Source organism: Neolamprologus brichardi, chromosome 20 (assembly GCF_056152115.1).
Source record: "Neolamprologus brichardi isolate AB-2024 chromosome 20, ASM5615211v1, whole genome shotgun sequence".
Taxonomy (NCBI): domain Eukaryota; kingdom Metazoa; phylum Chordata; class Actinopteri; order Cichliformes; family Cichlidae; genus Neolamprologus; species Neolamprologus brichardi.
Window position 1 is genome coordinate 5,712,630 of NC_142123.1, and position 19,963 is coordinate 5,732,592.

Below are 19,963 nucleotides of genomic sequence, written 5' to 3' on the forward strand. Positions count from 1 at the left end.
CCACAATCCCTGCCGCTGGACGAGACGGCAAGCTGAGACGACCAAAGATTATGTTGATGTGCATCACACCGGGGATGAAATAGGATGGCTTTTTGTCTCACATAAACAGAGCTAAATTGCAGACTCAGAGCTGACCTGCCATAATGGTGTTTGAGTTTTCCTTTGCACTTGTTTATTTTACTACTTCTCTGTTGGTTATTGATATTTAAGACCATGGTCCTGTTTTTGACGCAGGGATCTAAATTATTTGAAGTATCAATACATCAAATAGGAAGGAGGTATAGGGAAACCAGCACGTATACATGGAATGGTAAACTGGTTCTCTGTGTTTACAGAGGCAACTGTGATTACCAGTCCAGCAGGTCATCTGGATGTGACTGTAGGTGAGAGCATTGTCCTGCCCTGTCAGGTATCGCACGACCCAACTCTTGACCTCAAGTTCACCTGGTTTTTCAACGAGCAGCTCATTCACTTTGGAAGCCTCGGAGCTTATTTTGAAAAAGTTGGTGGGGTAAGTACAACTCCGGGTCTGAAGGGAGGTCCAGACTGTGGCTGGAGGGTAGAAAATGATGGAAGCACGAGCTATCGGCTAGAGGCTGAACACGAACATCCCCTTTAGATCACAATCATAATGTGAGCTTCAGAAGCCACGCACACATACACACACAATCATCTGATTTGAGTTGTTTAAATGATGTTTGACGTTCATTACAGAAACACTACAAAACAGATGAAGCACAGATTTCCTGCCTAGATGTTTTAAACTCTTCTGAGATGTAAAACAAGTACTTCTATGTCATCCCCTTCGTTTTATGTTTTCTTTTGACAGCAGTGACTTTGTAAAGCTAAAATCAAAAGCATACCATCAGAGGGGGAGTTTAAAGAAAGGCCACTTGGGAAGCATTTCACTCTTTATATAAGAACAACATTCTCTACATACTAATTTTTTTATTACAGATGAAAAGCTACAGATAATTGAACCTGGAAATAATTGGACATTGACACGGTTTGGGTCATTTTAGGTCTGTGGTGAAATAAAAAAGATTTAACTGAAGTGAGAACAGACTTTTAGCTTTTATTCAGAAATATCATTGAAATGTTTAGGTTAAAAATTAATTCAGCTGTGCTTGTCTTCTGTTGCATCTTATTGTAAGCATGCGTCACACTGCTTCCACTGGGTTTCACATAGAATCATCTGTGTTCTGGAGTCTTCTCCATACTTTGTTCATCTGTTCATAAGATTACCTTAGACTTGAGAGAGCATCTTTGTCATGTTATGGGTTTACAGCAAGCCTTTTCTTTTTTTTAATTATTATCTCTTTTATTGGGACAGCTGTTGAACATAACAGTAGTTTGCCTTTTTACACTTTCTTTGCTGTCACATTTTAACTTATAATTGAAAAATAAAGAAGACAGAAAAAGAAGAGAAAAGAAAAGAAGAAAAAAAACAACAACAACAAAAAACTAGGGTTAGGAGGCAGCAGGGCAGGTAGGTTTACGTAGTACTCAGGGTTGTAACATCATATACAAAATCACACCTCATAAGCTTAACATAGTCTGTCCATTTAGACCATATTCCGTAGAAGGTATCCCTCTGAAGTTTAAGAGAAAATGACACTTTTTCCATCGTATAGATCTCTTGTACAGAATGTATCCAGTCTTCTATCGTTGGTGGTTCAGGCTTAAGCCATCGTCTCGTAAGAGGCTTTTTACTTGCGGCCAGAAGGATATACAGGAGTCTTCTGTCGTTGGAATTCAGTTTATCCACTGGTACATTGCACAAAAATATGGTCTCAAAAGTTGAAGGCAAGCCTTCAACAGCAAGCCTTTTCAATTCTAGTACTACCTTTTACCTGGTGAACGGAATAATGAAGGAGTCATTAACATTTCCAGCTTCTGAGTTGTACAAATGTGTTTGCTTCCTTGAAAAAACAAGTTAGACGCATATTGAAGAATCTTTCCTCCAAATTCAATATGACTAATCTGAAATTTAAGACAAAAATCTTTACGTTTAGCCATATTCAGCTAGCTAACTTTAATTGTGGTGGTGTCCAAGTCTACATATATCCACCTGACTGTGTATAGAGTAAAGTGACACACAGGGAAGTAGTTTGCGATCCATTAAAAGTGACGCAGTTTTTAGCAACTGTATTCCAGCTTCAGCTTTCACATTTATGATGAATCATGCAGCCTTCATTGTTTTTTTGTGTGTTTTTCATTATTATAACAGAACAGGAGGACGCTATTTTGCTTGTTCTGCTTGTTAATAACACCTCCTACATTGACAAAAGCAGCAACCAAGAAACTCATAATGTATTGCTCAGCCATGTGTTACGTGTGATCATCATCTTTTAATAAGGAAAAGCAATTATAAGGCCCGGGCTTCTTGTTTTTCTATTTTGTTTTTTGCTTTTGTTTGTTTGTTTGTTTGTTTTTGGCATGATCATAAACGACAAGAAACTTTGCGGTTCAATATAGCAAACAAATCAGACTCTTGCATACACCGAACATGCTGACATGTTGTGAATAGTCACGTTATTAACTTACCTGCGACTTTGTGGATATGCTTTATGTATTTTATTTATTTTTGCAAAGCTGTCTGCCTTTTAATATTCATTGAGTCCTCGAAGAGAGTGAAGCCTCTACATAGAATAAAAGCGAGTCGTGACCTCCGTAAAATAAAAAGCTTTACAACTGTAGTTCTGTTGTAAGTGCTGTTCCTCTAAATGTTTGAATTTCAGTATTTGATTTCTACTTTCTGATGCCCTCGCTGACATTTTTTTCAGCAAAGCTCAGAGTGAACTGAAAAATGTCAACTGCAAGTCGCTGAATGAGTTAACTGTAAGGTTTTATGTCACACTGTGAGTTTTGTTAACTTGCCAACATTTTACAGCTCAAAGAAAAGCCGTGCTACTTGTGTCTTATAAAGGTAATCGCTTTAAATGAATGGATGTTACTGATAAATTGTGTCACTCATGGAAAAAAGAAAAAGAAATGTTAGCTAAAATGAAAAAAAAACCCATCAGACATCACCCTGTTGTGGGGTTTAACACTGTTTTTATTAATATCTGTAGATTTCAACCTGCAGAACCTCTGAAACAGCTTTTATAAAATCAGTTCATGATTTCCAGATTCCCTTGTAAACCTCTCTGACTTTTAAGGTGCATATTATTCTCTCTATTGACACAAAGTTACGGCCAGACTGAATTTTTCTGATTTTGAATCAAACACAAATTAATTGAAGTGCAGATATTCAGTTTTAATTCCAGGGGTTTATTAAAAGGTAAACATTTAATATGCAGTTTAGCATTTCTGAGGATCAAAAGTAACTGGACCATTGATTGTTCCTTTGATTGATGACAAGCAGATAAAAGGTCTGCCAGCTCAAAATATTGTATTTGCACTTGGTCCTTCCAATATGAGGTCCAATTAGAAGCCAGTGCAAGTGAAGGAGGACTCAAAGGGCTGAAACAAACAAACAAAAGTAAAAAAAAAAAAATAACCTAAATAAATTTGAAAGGAGTAAAAACTTTAAATGTGGCACATTAATGAAAATAATAAATGCACTGGGAAGAAAACATCTGAAAGTCTCTGCAAATAGATAATGACCCATATTTCCCAATGACTAAGCTGGTCACCTCAACACAATAGATCACGCAGAAAACAAAACTGAAGGCAGAGAGAACCACGAGCATTGGCTGTGGTAACAGTATTTTATGTATGTCACGCTGGGCAAGCAGTATAAAAGGATGTTACTTGACATGACATTGGATTTGTCTTGTTAATATCTATTCTTATTTTTAAAAAAAAATAATAAATAAACATTTAGAGAGGGAGCAGAACTCACCTGTGACTGTGAAACAGCTTGCGAGTCAATTGTCCAGTCTCTGAAGGTGGGGGACAATTTATGAAAATGGCAGTAATTCAAAAACAAACAGTCAATACAATAGTTTCATTAAACGTCTTAGATTAAACTTCACAGGCCTTAAGGACACTTTGAAGGTTTGATTTAAGAACCACTGTCGGGGTATATAGAGGTTAAAAAAAAAGCAGAGTTATTGTCCAAATACTTATGGACCTAAATGGAAATGGGTGCTCCTAGCTGCAGCTTTCACAGCCATTTCAGGCACAAAATAAGACCTCCTCCTGGTGTAGCTCTGAATATCTGAGCCTGTGCTTCCATTTCTGTTGCTGGAACAAATACTTTTTTAAAAAAGTATTATTAAATCAAATAGAAGTGAAAGCCTGCTGAGACATGATTAGTAATCAAACCTTGGACTACAAGCAAAACCAGAAATCTTGCTTTGTATTTATCTTTTGTATCCACGACTACACTTTTTATGAGTTTTTCTAGCAGTCTCGCTTGATATTGCAAGCAAGGTTATCTCACAATAACATTTTGCATACTGAGAGATCTGTGGCCTAATATATTCTTGCCTATGTTATTTTAATAATGGTGGCGAGTATCAAAGAGTGGATGACTTGGAGCAACTGAATTTTTATCTCTTTAAAATGTCCCTGATTATACATCAAAGTAGTTACCAAGTATCATCCTGTTTCACAGTTCCCTACACAGATAAGACATCAACTTAACATTAGCTCCAACTTTAAAGTTCAAAGCTAATAATGCATTTGGCATTGAATGGTTGTCTGCAGAGTAAATGGAATCAGAGAGAATAAAAGGGACGAAGCTGAAAGAAGCTTTTTAATATCTCACAAAGACCTGTGCTCATAAATGATGATGAAAAGGAGCACTCAGTCATTTGGTGTGTCCCTGGACTCATGTTATACCTTTTTCCTTCATAATGCAAGGAACTGGATGTCAAAATAAATCACGACAAACTCTTTTTCTTGATTTTGCATTCTGTGTTATTCCCTTTTTTGTTTTGTTTCTCCCCTGACATCTGGACCAGCAGCGATCGGATGGTGACATTATGATCCGGAATATTCAACTGAGGCATGCTGGGAAGTATACCTGTGCTGTTCAGACCAAGGTGGACAGTATTTCTATTGCCACTGATGTGGTTGTGAGAGGTAAGGGAAAAAAGCAGAAGATCAAACCCAGATATGTTTATTTAATAACTTTTTTCTTTCAGAATTTCCAAACCTGAACCAGGGCATGCAATGCCCTTATCATTCTTATTGTCTAACATTTAAACAATGTGCGTATGGACTTATGGATTTTTGGACAATATGCAACTTAGGGCTGTTCGATATAATGATATATATCGGATGACTATATAAAAACGTCTATCGTTTCATTTTACGCTATCGTTTGTTTCGTGGTGTCGCAAAACAAACTGTTTACGGCAATATTTTTTCATCGTTTTGATGGTGACTGTAGTGGCTATATTAATTTCTTAAAGTTCTATCTTTCTCTTATATTTTAGATAACCACACTACAGACGGACAAGCGCCTGTTTTTATGCGTTGTGGTTAGCAACAACGACGGTAACAGCATCGCTTGTCCGCTTGTTTATGTTCCACATAAACCTTTCACAATAAAGCTCAAGATCCTGTTGAGACTTTTCAAAATAAACTGAATCACTTGAAAGAGCAGATTATTTACGGATGAGAATTAAAAAAGAGCCGCCAGGTGCTAAAAAATAAGCCTTAGACTCAAACGTTAGAACAAGCTTTTCCCCGCAGAACGCCGTGTTATAAATACTCACAAAGAAAACAGCGGCCTTTACAACTTATGTTTAAAAATGTATCGTTTCATGCATCGGTTAAAACACTGGACTCCAGCTACATGACGCGCAGCTGGAAACACTTCCCGCAAGACGAGCTGCCCGAGATTCACAAAATTTACCGAAAATGTTACATTTTTGTGATTTATATCGTTATCGGGTCGATAGAATTCTCATATCGGGATATGAGATTTTGGTCATATCGCACAGCCCTAATGCAACTAGTCCCTACCGTACACATTACCCATTTAACTCCAAATATAGATACAACAAATGTGTTCAGGGCGGAGACCCTAAACAGATAAAAGTAGTAGTATTGTGTTAGATCCAAAGTACAAAGTCGTTGTATTTTCTTGTATTCTTGCATACTTCCCAGTAATAATTTTGTCTGAACTATTGAGAAAAGGGAACCTCTTTTGGTCGTGTCTGCAGCGAGAGTCTGGGCCTGCTCAGGCCAAAGCTAAAGCGTCACATTTAGATAAATGGAGCTCGTTCATCAGTTGTCCCTCGTACCGCTGCTAAAACAGACCAGCTCTGATTACGGTCGCAGCTTTGGGATAACACAGCTGGCTCTGTGACTGTGGCAGCAGCCGTGGATGTGCTTTGGTTATTATTTTGGCTGTGACACATTATGGTTTTTTTTAATGGGGCCAACAGTGACAGTTTAGTAGTTAATTGTAGCAGCTGGACATATTCATATAGTGCCACCATAGACTGAACCACAGCAGCAGCCGAGGTTTGAAGAAAAACCGCATGCATCCACGGCTTCACCTGTCAGAGCCAGGCGGAGCAGCTGCAGCTGTGCTCTTAACTGGGGCTATACTGTGGAAGATCGGCCTCTTAAAATGAGAAATGAGCACTACATGCGTCGCGTAAAGAGTCATATTATCTCCTTATTCCTTAGTATTTGCAGATGGTTTTCTTGTAGCTGGCAGTAAATTCTAAGAGGACTGGAAGAGCTCACCAAATGTTCCTGTGGAGCAGAAGGAAATATAAAATGTTCACTGACCTCCATTTTGGAGACACCAGAGAAAAGGAGAAGATAATAGCAATAGTTCACTTGAGTAGCAAACAGCTACACTCACACTAAAATGAACACATGTATTACAGCTGATTCATGAGTCGACTCATTAGGGATTGAAACAAACTTTCCTTTTTATCGTCTATGTTAGCATACACAAAATTAAACAAAAAGATTGCAAATAATTACTTCTTGTGTGTATAATTAAAGCATTTTTCCCTTTTTTTTCTCCCTTTTTCTATCCTATTTATTAAATTGTGCATGCTCTAATTTATCTCTGCAATCCCTGGCAGAGATTCTGGTGGCAGCGCAGCCACAAAAACATCTTGTTAAATGTAGAAAGTCTATATTTCCCAGAAAAAAATCAATGTTCTGTTTTTATATTTTTGATACGCATTCATTATTGTAAGTGTTGATTTTGGAGCTCCACAAACACGGTCTACTCAGTCTGTCTTATCACCTATAATCTTGAGCTGCTATGTATCAATATATTTGAGTAACCTGTGACTTATTGTCTTTTCAGGTCCTCCAGGCCCCCCTGTGGACTGTCAGGTGACTAAGATGACAGAGACCACTGCCTCTCTGTCCTGGGGTCCTGGCACGGACAACCACAGCCCTATCCTAAGCTATACCATCCAGGCCAGAACGCCCTTCTCTCTGGGGTGGCAGGCTGTTACCACAGGTTTGCTTATTTAAATGTGTTTGTGTGGCCAGAAAGTTTAGTGAAAGGTTAAAAAATGAGCGATGGGGTAACTGGTAGCTGTCCTTTCCAAACTCCACACATAAAATGCAGATAACTAAAACTTTACCCTCTTGGCTAATTATCAGTGGCATATACTGCAGGGCTTTGATGAAAGGTTACTTCTGTGATGTTTTTCAGTCCCTGAGCTGCTAGGAGGGAAGCAGCTGTCAGCCACTGTCACCGACTTGAGCTCCTGGGTGGACTACGAGTTCAGAGTCTTGGCAATCAACAGCATCGGAACAGGAGAGCCCAGCAAACCCTCCAAAAGGGCCCGCACCAAAGACACGCGTATGTATCAGAAGCTCCTAGCATTTTTTCTGATGCCAACATCAGGAAAAGTGGTTTCAGGATCATTCTCATCATGTACTGAATACTTAAAAAAACTACTTGTCCTATTTTATTTCAGTAAACTTTCTGCTTCTGCAAGATAAGCATGACAGAACTAATAAAATTACTGATGCCTGGAAGCTTTAGTACAACAGTATTGAAAAGGAAAAAGAACTCCACTTTAGCACACTAAACAGCAGGGCTGGACTGACACATCAACACACTTTTTGCCAAAGTTTAAACAATAAAGTAGTTCAACAAAAGTTGAACTTTTTGGAATGTTTGAGTTCCGTTACATCTGGATAAAACTATAACAGAATTGCATTAAAAGAACATCATACCAGCAGTCAAACAAGGTGGTGGTAGTGTGATGGTCTGGGGCTGCTTTGCTGCTTTACCTGGACAACTTGTCGTAATTGATGGAAACATGAATTCTGCTCTCTAATAGAAAATCCTGAAGGAGAATGTCCAGACATCAGTTCATACCTTGAAGTTAAAGCTCACTTGGGTTACGTAGCAGGACAATGATCACAAACAAACTGACAAGTTCACCTCTGAATAGCTCAAAAAAAGAAGGCTTTGGAATGACGTGGTCAAAGTCTGCACTCAAATCCGATTGAGTTGCTTTGGCGTGATCTCAAACAGGTGCAATGTTAAACTTGTGAAGTACTCTTATAAGTCTGTATTTAAGAAATTTGCAACTTTTTTTGAACACGTTCAATACCAAAACCTGTTTCCATGCTGTGTTATTTCATGGTGAGAAACAGAATACTGGGTGTATGTGTTGGACATGACTATGTAACCCTGTTCGAATCTGTTAGTTCCCAGGTTAACTCCAGCAAGGGTGAGTGGTGGTGGTGGAGGACGTTCAGAGCTGGTCATCACTTGGGAGGTAAGCATGTATTTAAATGCATTTAGGAAACTGTTATTTGGAGTTTGTTGCTGTTGTCGTTGTTTACATCTGAATGTAAAGTAAAGGTCAAAGTAAGAGTGAGGTTGCAGAGGGCAGTCAGACATCGGCTAAAACAAAAGAATTAAAAACAACAATGTTTTCATTTTTGTTATTTCCCTCATTTACATGCGCTGGTTTTATCTCAGCTCATTGTAAGTCTCTACTGCTGTTTTGCTCCCCTCCATTGCCCTTCGCTTGACTTTTTGCTCAAAACCTTTCTAGCTTGTAAACAAAATAGAAAAGAGAGTGAGGTGTGGCCTGTGGTGTGACATCCTGTGGTCTTGAATTTTGCTTATTGTGCCTTTAACCAGACAGGATGATCATTTCATGCAAAGTCTTGCATGTACAGTAATGCCCTCGGCTTCTTTTAGGTTTTAATATCTTCGGGATCATTCATGCATTTCTCTCTTGAGTCATTGCTCTGAGTCATCTTGTACCTTCTTAGCCTGTTCCCGAGGAGATGCAGAGCGGCCCGGGCTTCGGATATGTGGTGGCTTTCCGCCCACTCGGGGCGCAGGGCTGGATGCAGGCTGCTGTCACGTCCCCAGATGCTTCTAGATATGTCTTCAAGAATGAGAGCATCCCTCCCTTCTCCCCTTATCAAGTCAAAGTCGGGGTTTACAACAACAAGGGAGAAAGCCCTTTCAGTCCCGTGACCACTATCTACTCAGCAGAGGAAGGTGTGTACTCCTAAAGCACAAACACTGTGTCAGTGATCAGAAGCACAAATAATGCATTTTCTGACAGACTTTAGTCTTTTTGTCACATTTTAATATAATATAATTTGAATATAATTCCAAGGATGTTATTGCTTTAAATAAACACTGTACTTCATAACACTGGTTTCTGGTCCTAAACATAGACTGTATATAAAAGATGGCATGATCTTCCTAGTCTAAAACACTGTTGAAGCAAGTTTCCTGTTTGCATAAAGAAGTTTAAAGTAAAACAACCTCCGTTAACACTTTCCTAATAAATCTATGGCCTCATTCATTAGATTCAAGCCTTTATGAATACAGGTTCGGGCTAATGTAGTAAATCGTGGCTCCATTAGAGGAGAAATACAATAAAGCAAGGAATGATTTAGGGCATGACTACTTGACTGTCCGATATGTATCTGGAAGCTCTGCTCTTTATCTGTAATATCTGTTTAGAAAAAAAAACATGATAGAGATGGCCGAACTCCAACGTTAAGCTAATAAGCTGATCAAATCACACTCTCACAGTCCCTGATCCTGAGTCCTGAGACGGCTGGTAATTTACCTTCATGCATCTTTAGCCTAATTGCACATTTTGTTGAGATTTGAGCATCATTACTGGTCTTTAACATCATTTCAGCTGATAGACCATTACCTCCAACAGCCATCCCTAGTCTTAGTTGGTGTGTTGACACCTACACCCATGCACATACACAAACACCAGAATAAGGTCCTTTTATCTATAAAAGGCAGCCAGAAATAACTGAAATGTAATTATGTTTTCACACCCAAAGTTTGTCAGTCACGCAGTTAAAGAAGAAAAATCCTTTCCTCTGAGCTTTTCTTTTCTCTCTTCTCCTTCCCATCACCCCAACAACCGGCCGTGGCAGATGGCTGCCCCTCCCTGAGCCTGGTTGCGCTGGAGGTCTCATTCTGCTAAAACAGAGTTCTTCCTCCCAAGCGTCGCCGAGTGATTGCTCATAGGGGATAATCAGATCATTGGTTTTCTCTTTCTATTATTATAGGATGTTTACCTTACAGTATAAATCGACTGCAGATGGCCGGAACCGGACCTACATAAATGAAATGGAGACGAACTGAACTGTATGACAATAAATAAAGGAGGAAATGCTAATGATGTTTACATGAGAGCATTTGCCATATTATTACATTAACGTCGGTATTATGGTCTGTTAAAACCACAGAGTAAATTTATCGCTTCTGTATATTCATTAAGCCACACAGTGTCTATAGGCTTAATAAATCCATGTCTTCCTCTCTTTCCCCGGTGCCCCTGGTGTCTGTGTTTCAGAGCCCAGCAGAGCTCCAGGGAGGCTCAGGGCTCGGAGCGTATCAGCGTCCGAGGTAGAGGTCACCTGGAAGCCACTGCCCTGGAGCAACAATCGCAGACGCATCCTAGGCTATGAGGTCAAACCCACACAAGCCCACACAATAGGTCTCGTACAAACATGTTGGACAGAACCAGCAACACGAATAGCTAGTGGCAATGTATCTGTTTTTGATTTTTGCAGAATAGCGTTGTGACCTTTTTGCATTAGTGTTTATATTATTCATTTATGAAGTAAACTGCAGTATATCAGGGCCCTCTGGCTTCCATGCCCACAGAGAATATTGAGTAACAGAATAGATGCAAGCGTAATCTGTGTATTCTATGTGTGTGTGTTTAGTTGCAGCACTGGAGTGAGAAGCAAAAGCAAGAGGCAGCTACGGTGATCAGGACAGCAGGGAATAAAACTTCAGTACTCATCAGGGATCTGGAAGGCAGCAGTACCTATTACGTGTGTCTGCGGGCTTACAACAGCGCTGGAGTGGGCCCGCAGAGCAACGTAGTCAATGTCACAACCAAGAAACCGCGTAAGGACTAAGATACTGAAGGCGAATGACAGTCTTCTTTTGTGTATTGTTTTTCTTGTTTTTGTTTTCTTCTTCCTTTTCTTTTGGCTGTAGCTGCATGGTCCATTCAGTGTATTGGATTTCACCAGTAACTGAAGAAGGAACCATTCACTGCAAAACAATGTGGCGCTTTCATTTGTGTCGGTGTTTTATTGTGTTTTATGTTGTCGAGACTTGAAATGCGTTAAAGGCTTTTCTCTCACATAAAAAAAAAACATTGTTCCAAACATCTAAATATTTTTGGTGGGTTTTACAGTTTTCTTCTCGCGCACATGGATACGCTGCTTCGTGTCCTGGCATCTCACTGATGCAAAGAGCATGAAAGTAACAGACGTCAAAGCAGGTGTCGGCGTAAGTTTCTGCCACACCGTGTTATTTATGTTATTATGTTACGACATCTATACTTGAGTCCCTGTTTGCCGTTTGCAGCAGTGCATCTCATGTCATGTGAATGCAAACGTTTGAGAAAGAAGCAAGAAAATCTGAAGTTGTGGATAATGGTTTAAAGCGTTAATTGTCAGACATATGTCTTTAATTTTATGCTCACATGCGCAAATAATATAAATCGCCGTATTCTCGTTATAACATGATATAAATCTTTCATGGCTTTTTGTTACTTTCCCATTAACTTAAAAAAATAGGATTGTTCTCACTGCTCACTCCTAACAGTGGGATGATAAACTGATAATGAGAAATCTCCTTCATGCTGAGTTGGTTCGTGACTGTTTATCGACTTGACAGCATCTTTTTTTCTTCTCCCTCTTCCCCTTCCCCTGCTCCCTGTGTCCTCACTCAGCGCCCAGTCAAGCCCCAGTTAAAATTATGTGGAACACTTCCAACTCCAAGGTCATCCTGAAATGGGACCAAGTGCACGCCCTGGAGAATGAGTCAGAAGTCACAGGATATAAGGTAAAGTTTTACACTTCCACGGTAGACTGCCTCAACAAGAATCAATTCAAAGCTGACAAGTAAAGGGTTTTATAGATAGTAACATAGCAGAGAATGATCGACTGTTACTTGGTCCATTTGCTCCATAAGAGCACTCTGTTATTTATGAACACACTGGTTGTGCTGATGAACTTCTCAGAGCGTTATTAATAAATGGGAGCCTCATTTTATCCCCTGCATTGGTGTAATATTCTGCAGCATTTCAGTTTAACCTCGGAAGTCCTACACAAATTGCCTCCTCGCCTTAAACCAGCAGTCCTGTGATAACCCGAACACCCACAGCACCCATTATTTTTAGCCACATAGTTTAAACTGTACAACTGTTCTGAGCGAGTCATCTCAGGAAAAGCATGTACGAAGTAAAATCTGATTGGCGTTCATCTTCCCGTATTGTGATATTTAACTTGCCACTGCAGCATCAAGTGCACAATAGATATTATAATAACTGCTTCGGGGTTTTTATCTTCATCTGTCTTTCCAAGTGTCACTTGGCTTGTAAATGTAAATAAAAAGGAGCACGAATTTGCAGCCTCCTACGCTAAACAGGCGAAAAGTGTGAAGACTTGGTCTTAGTCGCATTATTCCCGTTACAAGTCAAGTGAAAGTGGAGAGCTTAGCGTGTGTTAAAATGGGCAGATGCATCCAAACCGCAGCTGAAAAGTCAGGACTGAAGATTTCCGGCGGCTCTGCCTTATCTCTACTGAGCCCTCTCCTCCAGTGACCCGGCACAGTCATGTGCAGATATCTAAAGCAAGAGTCTCGTTCTTGTTAACTTTCAGATACTGCTCACTCCAGCTCGCCGAGCTGCAGCTCACACTTAGATTTTCCTGTCAGCGCGCTAGGAAGGAGAAATAAAACACTCATATGTCGCATTGTGAGTGCCTTCATGCCACGCCACACTCTGTTATCGTCGTTCGCACTCTGTTTCCTTCAGGTGATGTACAGCCAGGACAAACACAGTCGTCCCAACGTGGTGGAGACCAACAACACCTCTTTGGAGTTGTCGCTGCCGGTCAACCAAGGCTATGTGATCCAAATTAAACCTTTCAGTGAGGGAGGTGAAGGGATCAGCAGCCGCCAGATTACCATCCCCAAGATAGCAGGTAGGACAGTCCTGAAACATTTCGTTCTCTCTTTTTGTGAGAATGAATATATTGAAGCTGGGGTTGAGGCATACAGAAAAAGGCCCTTGCATATACCTGTGCACGCTCAGGAAAGAATTATATCCACTTTAGCTTTTCGGCACCCTTTTCTGAGTGGAAGTAATTTAGGTCCTCTAGTTTCGCTGCAGAGAAACACTGTGACAGCACTTCTTTTGATCAAGCCGTGCGAGTCTAACAATGCACATACTGCAAGCCTGGCACTTGTACAAACACACCCTGCAGCTGCATTAAATAGATAAATTGTTATCCGAGAAACTCTTTTAGGAAGCTTTTTTTTTTCCAAATTAATTGTTGTAATATTAGTCTTCAAATAAGTCATTTCCTCTTTCACATTACCTCTAAAATAGTCTCTTATCCGCAGACCGGGAGACATACTATCAAAAACATAATGGTCTCCAGCATTCTCCAAGTATGGCCAGGAGGTTGTTTGAGAGTGGATGTGCCATTTGGATCAAACTATGTGTGTTGCTGTTGCCTGCCTCAGTCGTCCAGCTCTTTGAAACTCGGGTCGCCCCCGTAACGGAATATGTTATACTAGTGCCATCTATTGATAAGTGCGCGCACTCGCATCTCGCATCAGTTCTTTGTACTTCAATGTAGAGCCGTTCTGCTCTGTGATAATTTATCACGTAAAAGTCTGCACTCAATGACCTTCTAAAGTTTTTTCATGCATTTCTAGACCACGCCAGACTTTTTAAATGCAAGATCAAGCGCCTGTTGGATTTTGATTTGATTGTGTTTTTCAGACGCCATAGCCGCGGGAGCAGCCTCGGAGTTCTCGGCCTTCCCCACGGTCAATCTTGCAGCCCTAATCATCACAGCCAGAACGCTGCTATGACAAATGTCTGCAGGAACCAGGCTCTGCAGCTGCTTATTAAGAGGAGAAAAAGCAGGTCAAAGACAACAACAGGCTGACAGCCACATTCCCACCTGCTCCCTTTCCTGCACTACTGTGTCTTTCCTCTTCTTTCTACAAATATCGCTTTGTGGGGAAGATTCTTTTCCTCCACCTTTCTAAAGTGGTTACTGAAAGGAACTGGCTCTTTCATAAGTTGCTTTTATGGAACTGAAAGGACACCGTGGCTCGACTGCAGTCTCTTTGAAGACTTTTTTTTTTTTTTCACTCGCCTTCTTTCTAACCAGTGGATGTTCTCGTATGGTTTTCATCTTGGAGGCCACAATAGAATGTGTGTATATGTTTTGCTTAAGAGGCTGCGCAGGTTTTATTAAACAGATGTGTATGTTCCACTGGACTCTTCTCGGTTGATGGGATTTAAACATGACAGAGAGTGAAGGAGTTCTAAAGCAAGTGAGTATCATTAAGCTTAATTTGAGACAGGAAGTGGTTGAAGCCATTTCCCTGCTGTCTTTGAAAAACCTCCTGCGTTCTAATGAGGAAAAAACAACTGTTAGTCATCCCCTGCTAAAAAGCAGGGAGCTAAGTCTCATTGCTTTATGACAACCAGAATCCGAGACCTTTGTAACTTTTACCTGTATTTTATTCATGCTTTTATGTCACATCAAAACCTCAGCTGCCATGAAACTGAGTGGAACCAAAGGTACAGAGCCTACAAGGTTCAGTTATACCTGTTGTATTGTGAGCAAATGCTGCGTGTCCATCCCAGTATTACTTCCACTGTAAACAGCAGATCTTTGTTGACTAATTGATGTCTCATCTTCTTCCTTCATCTATGAAAAGTGTGCAACAAAGGCACGCCGAATAATGTCAGCTGCGTTGTCGCACATGTCGCGTATGTATGAAATCCTCAGGTCCCAAATTGAGCCTTAAGTCCTATGGTTATATCCCACGTTGTTATTATTCAAAAGAGGTTTTATTTATACTCCTTTCGTTTATCCGCGTTGTATTTTGGCTCAGTCATGCTCTAATTTAGATCATGTTTTTTAGGCGGTTTTAGGACATAACAGGCCTTTGTCTTCTGTCCTTCATAATGAGCATTGTAATACAATAAGTGGCAGATATTTACTGACGTTTCCAGCTTATTACAAAGTAGCGGGAGTACTTTACTGTCAGCCGCTGTTAGGCATGAAATCAGTCAGTGTGTGTACCTTGCTTAGGGTGTCTGAAACGGAACAACCTGCTTTTAATAAACATAATGTCATTTTCCTTGTTTCTTTTATTGATGTCGGAGAGTTTGCTGCGTTTTTCCATCAGGCTACCCATATGGGTATAATTTTCACATTTCTAACAGAGCCTTATAAAATTAAAACAAAACAAAAAAGCAGCCTAACCCACTTATTGCTTCTCTATGGAATTTTCAACTCTATCACCGCTCTGGAAAAGTGTGAAAGTTCAGGTTTTCATTTGATCTATTTTCCAAGCAGAAAATCTGATATTTAATTTGTTCTTTAATTTGTTATGAGGTCAAACAAAAAAAGTTGTCCAGATGAACAGGTTCTACTTTCTGCATCACACCAAAATCTATCAGTTCCTGTTATTCATCAGCCTGTGGGATCACCTACAGTCACATGACTGATTGAATTTCATACATCTATTCATGCATGCAGTTAAATGAAATGTAATTGTTTCATTTGTGAATACAGATTTCTATAAACTGGTTGAAACTGTGCAGCATTAAGCTTAACCAAACACATCCTGTAATGGTGTATCTGAACTGCACGAGCTTCATGGACTCTTTTTCTTCAGAGTTTCTTGCTCACATCAGGTCAGTGCTTTGGTGCTGTTTAAACACAGGGAGGAGAGCACTGATGCTGGATTTCCTAAAATTGCTCCTTACGATATGCTGCATTGGTAATTGCCAAAAGGAGTTCTGTTTAAAGGTATATTGGGATGAACATAAACTTGACTGACTATATTACTGCACATACAGCTTAATCCATTCAGCAGTAAATTATATAAACAAAACACCCTAGGCACGCTCTTCAATAAAACACTATTGTTCTTGTGCAATGCAAGCCTTTATCAGAGTGTTAGGTTTATTTTCTAGTGTTGTTCCAATAATAAAAATCCTCAACTTGTAGTTAGGTCGGAAACCTCCACTTGTTATGTTCCACCAAGTGGAATCTGAAACTTAGATGAGATGCTGGCAACCACATCTGTCAACGCTGAATAAAAGAGTAGCTAAAAAATAACAAAAACCAAAAAAAAGGAACTCATTTTCTATGTTCTATTTGTATTCTTTTCACATTTGTATGTTCACATGAACAATTTTACTGACAATTTCCATCCTGTTATGACCACAGTGTACCCATCTAATCATGGCGGCTTCCAGCATGTGCCATGTGACAAACATCAAGTCTCAAAATCATCAAATCTCAGCCTGGTTTCTTATACATGAGTTCACTGTACTCAAACGGCCTCCAGTCACCGATTCCCAAATAAATAGAGCACCTTCGGGATGTGAAATAGGAGATTCACATTATGAATGTGCAGCCGAGAGATCTATACCATGTTATCATGTCAACATGGATGTGAAGGTCTGAAGGCAAAAGGGGCATAAGCAAGGTATATGTATGTGTGTTGGGTGAGTAAAAAACAAAGAGAATATGTGTGTGTGCGCAAGCATGTTCCTGAAACAGTTTTATGGATAACTTTCCCAGATTTCCAAATACAGGTGTTTTTTGCAGAAACTAAAATTTGAATTGTGTCTCCTCATTGTTTTCTCCTGACTGTTATTTGATTTATGGTACCTTGACTAAAACTTAGAAACAACTTAAATGCAAAAAAGGTAAATATGCAATATTCACTGCCTGAAAAAGAAACGCATGACTGAACCGTGTCTTTCTAATCATTTACAGCACTAGTACAGTATTAGAGACACAGATCAAACAGAGGGATTGTCATTTATCTTGTTCTCCTTGTTTTTTTCTCTCGTCTTTATTCATTTTCAAATGAATGCAAGTACAATGTACAGCAAGGATACAGCACTAAGCAGTGGAAAGCAGCAGAGCAGAAGAGATGAAGCTGCAGAGGAGGAGGAGGAGAAGAAGAAGAAGGAGAGCTCTGTACAGAAGGACAAGGTTAGGTTTAAGGGTCTGCCAGAGGTCATCCAATCAGACTTCGGCACCAGGTGTCTCAGCCACAGTCGAGGGTCTGCGATTATTCACAGTCTGGTTATTACAGTCTGGTCATTGTCACATGTCCGTGAGTGGGCCTTTTCTGGACAGAGAGAGGTAAGTCAGACCATGCTGGTCGATCCAGTGAAGGATGGTGAGAAGGACTTCAGCTGGGTATGCTTGATGTTGCAGCCAAGCTGGCTTCTTTTAGGTAACCGGTGCCCCCTAGTGTACATCAAGCCCATTTCCATTAACTACTATACATCTTCACGATCCACTAAACAGCACCAAATATACAGTACAAGGTATGCGTGGTTGCATTATTCTTTTTTCCACCTTTCAGTTTGACACCCACATCCATGACTAAGCATCACTTTGGAACCAAAATAAGGAACACAAAAGGAGTTACACTAGACACGTGAACATAGACGGTATAGTTTAGTGTCTGAAAGCCTGTTAATTTCCTCATAAACCTTGAGCGGCAGCTTTTGACATTTCTTTTATCAATTGTTTGAATTTTCTGCTGCATGTATTGATCTATATATAAAATAGGAGTTCTGAAAAAGATACAGAAGTTATATATTGTTTTTAACGCTAAAGACAGTATACTTAAAGGGAAACCATGTCATACCAAAAAATGTGTGCATTTGACCTTCTGACACTTTGTAATTAAAAGTTGCTCATATAAAGTTATTTCATACAAAACCAGGGTTTGTACAGTTCGACTGCTACCTCAGTTGGCACGTTACATCTCTACAGCATCCTTCTAACATCCATGTACCAAATCACACACAACGAAAAGTCCAAAGATGCGTCTCCTACTGTGTATCTTATTTCTAACATGGTACTTTACACGAAAGAGCGTCGGCAGAGCTCGGATGCATAATGCCATTTCAGCTTGGTTGCAGAACGTAAGCTCACATTATGTGGGCCACATTATGTTCATTCACTGGCAAATAAGTAGAAAACGGCTAGGTTAGGACCAGCTGAACGTCACCGGCGGTTTGAGAAGAGATGAGAATGTAAGAGGGCTGCAACAGAATAATCCAGTGTGCTGTCATAACTGAGTGTACTGTGTACTTGACATTTCCCACTTTTTTTCCACCCTCGCCAACACGCATCATTTCTCTTCAAGACTTTAGATTATTAACAATTCAGTCTCTGCAGCTTTGTGATTTCTCAGGGTGTTCCCGTCGTGGACAGAATCATCGCTCCTTATGATGAGTTAATATCCACTGAAGTCATTTACAGTCCATTCATCCAAAAGAAATCATCATCATGCAAAAGTTATCTCAGACACTACTTTTACTGATGCAGGAGCCCGTTTTGTGACTCGAACAAGGAATGTAAGCCTACTCTATGTACTTACTTACTACACACACAACGGCCAATGAGGATTTAAATCCAGGTGAGTTCTGAGCGCGTATCTAAAGGCCGGGAGAGGAGAGAGACTGGGCTCATTCTGAAACATCAGCATGCTCAGAAACTACATTGCCACTGTTTGAATAAATACAACAGGTACACTGTGTATCAACAGCTCCTAATGTCAAGACATAAACGCAGATATGCATACTTACCACCCACACGTCGAGGTGAGATATGTTTAAAGGAAGTCAAATATTACTAGATAGCTAACATTGGTCCTCGCTAAATACTCGAATAAACGCCTCCAGAGGACCGCAGTCGTCTCTAATCAGTGCATCTTCATCATTCAGTGCGACGGGATGATATTTGTTTATTTGACTAGCTATGAAAACTAAACAGTTTTCACTAAACCCTGCGAGTGACTGGATGCTTTAACAGTACTGGAGCTACATGTACTAGATTCTATTACTCAGTGACACAATGTGAACACTTTTTTTTTTCTTCAGCACACACAGCAGGAATCACATGATGAGAGTATAAGCCACTCATATTTAAATAAACCCCTTTCCCAATGAATTCCCTGTGTTCTCTGTTTTTGTTTAGAAATACCAAAGCGAGTGATTTGAACATATAGACCCTGAGATTTTTTTGCAGGGAATTTACTTGAATTATGTCTGAAATTTTTCCAGATGTTTGGAATTCTTGTGGCATGTTATCAACCATGTAAAATTCATAAATGTTGCTTCTTTTTTTTTTCTTTTTCTCTTACTTGTGCAGCCTGACTGCAAAAAAAAAAATCACTCTGTTGAACATGATGACGACTTCGATAATGAAACGTTCAAATACAAATTAAATCGTTTGAAGAGTCCCGTTTCAGGTTTGTGTGTGAACTCGTATAAGAGGCTCCGGCGGAGCGTCTCAGGCAGTAGTCCTTAATCGACTGGGATGGTGGGCGGCAATTTCAAGTCGGGCACTGACGCTTCTTGTCCAAAGGGGGGCACTCTCGTCTCAGGAAATCAGGACTGCAGCAAAGAAAGGAGACGTGGATGTTAAATCCCTTAAGCTCAAAAGAGTTTAGAGGATGTAAAAATCTCATCCATTGTTGCAT

General features: G+C 40.0%; 2 protein-coding genes across 5 annotated transcripts in view; one reads left to right on the forward strand and one right to left on the reverse strand.

The window, feature by feature from the left end:
• cntn3a.1 (contactin 3a, tandem duplicate 1) overlaps positions 1 to 15,579 on the forward strand; it is a 76,100-nt gene extending 60,521 nt beyond the window's left edge. The window contains exons 13-23 of the mRNA XM_006785511.2: positions 336 to 511; positions 4,917 to 5,034; positions 7,235 to 7,393; positions 7,592 to 7,741; positions 8,602 to 8,672; positions 9,178 to 9,412; positions 10,743 to 10,858; positions 11,119 to 11,305; positions 12,141 to 12,253; positions 13,227 to 13,395; positions 14,202 to 15,579. Of these exons, the coding sequence (XP_006785574.2) occupies positions 336 to 511; positions 4,917 to 5,034; positions 7,235 to 7,393; positions 7,592 to 7,741; positions 8,602 to 8,672; positions 9,178 to 9,412; positions 10,743 to 10,858; positions 11,119 to 11,305; positions 12,141 to 12,253; positions 13,227 to 13,395; positions 14,202 to 14,293 (1,586 nt within the window). The 3' untranslated portion in view covers positions 14,294 to 15,579. The remainder of the gene's footprint in view (positions 1 to 335; positions 512 to 4,916; positions 5,035 to 7,234; positions 7,394 to 7,591; positions 7,742 to 8,601; positions 8,673 to 9,177; positions 9,413 to 10,742; positions 10,859 to 11,118; positions 11,306 to 12,140; positions 12,254 to 13,226; positions 13,396 to 14,201) is intronic.
• Positions 15,580 to 17,271: 1,692 nt separating this feature from the next.
• The window catches only part of LOC102795338 (band 4.1-like protein 1), a 50,714-nt gene continuing 48,022 nt past the window's right edge, over positions 17,272 to 19,963 (reverse strand). For all 4 annotated transcript variants that reach the window (XM_035905471.2, XM_035905470.2, XM_035905472.2 and 1 more), the window contains one exon: positions 17,272 to 19,877. In XM_035905471.2, coding sequence (XP_035761364.2) covers positions 19,872 to 19,877 — 6 coding nt within the window. In that variant the 3' untranslated portion in view covers positions 17,272 to 19,871. The remainder of the gene's footprint in view (positions 19,878 to 19,963) is intronic.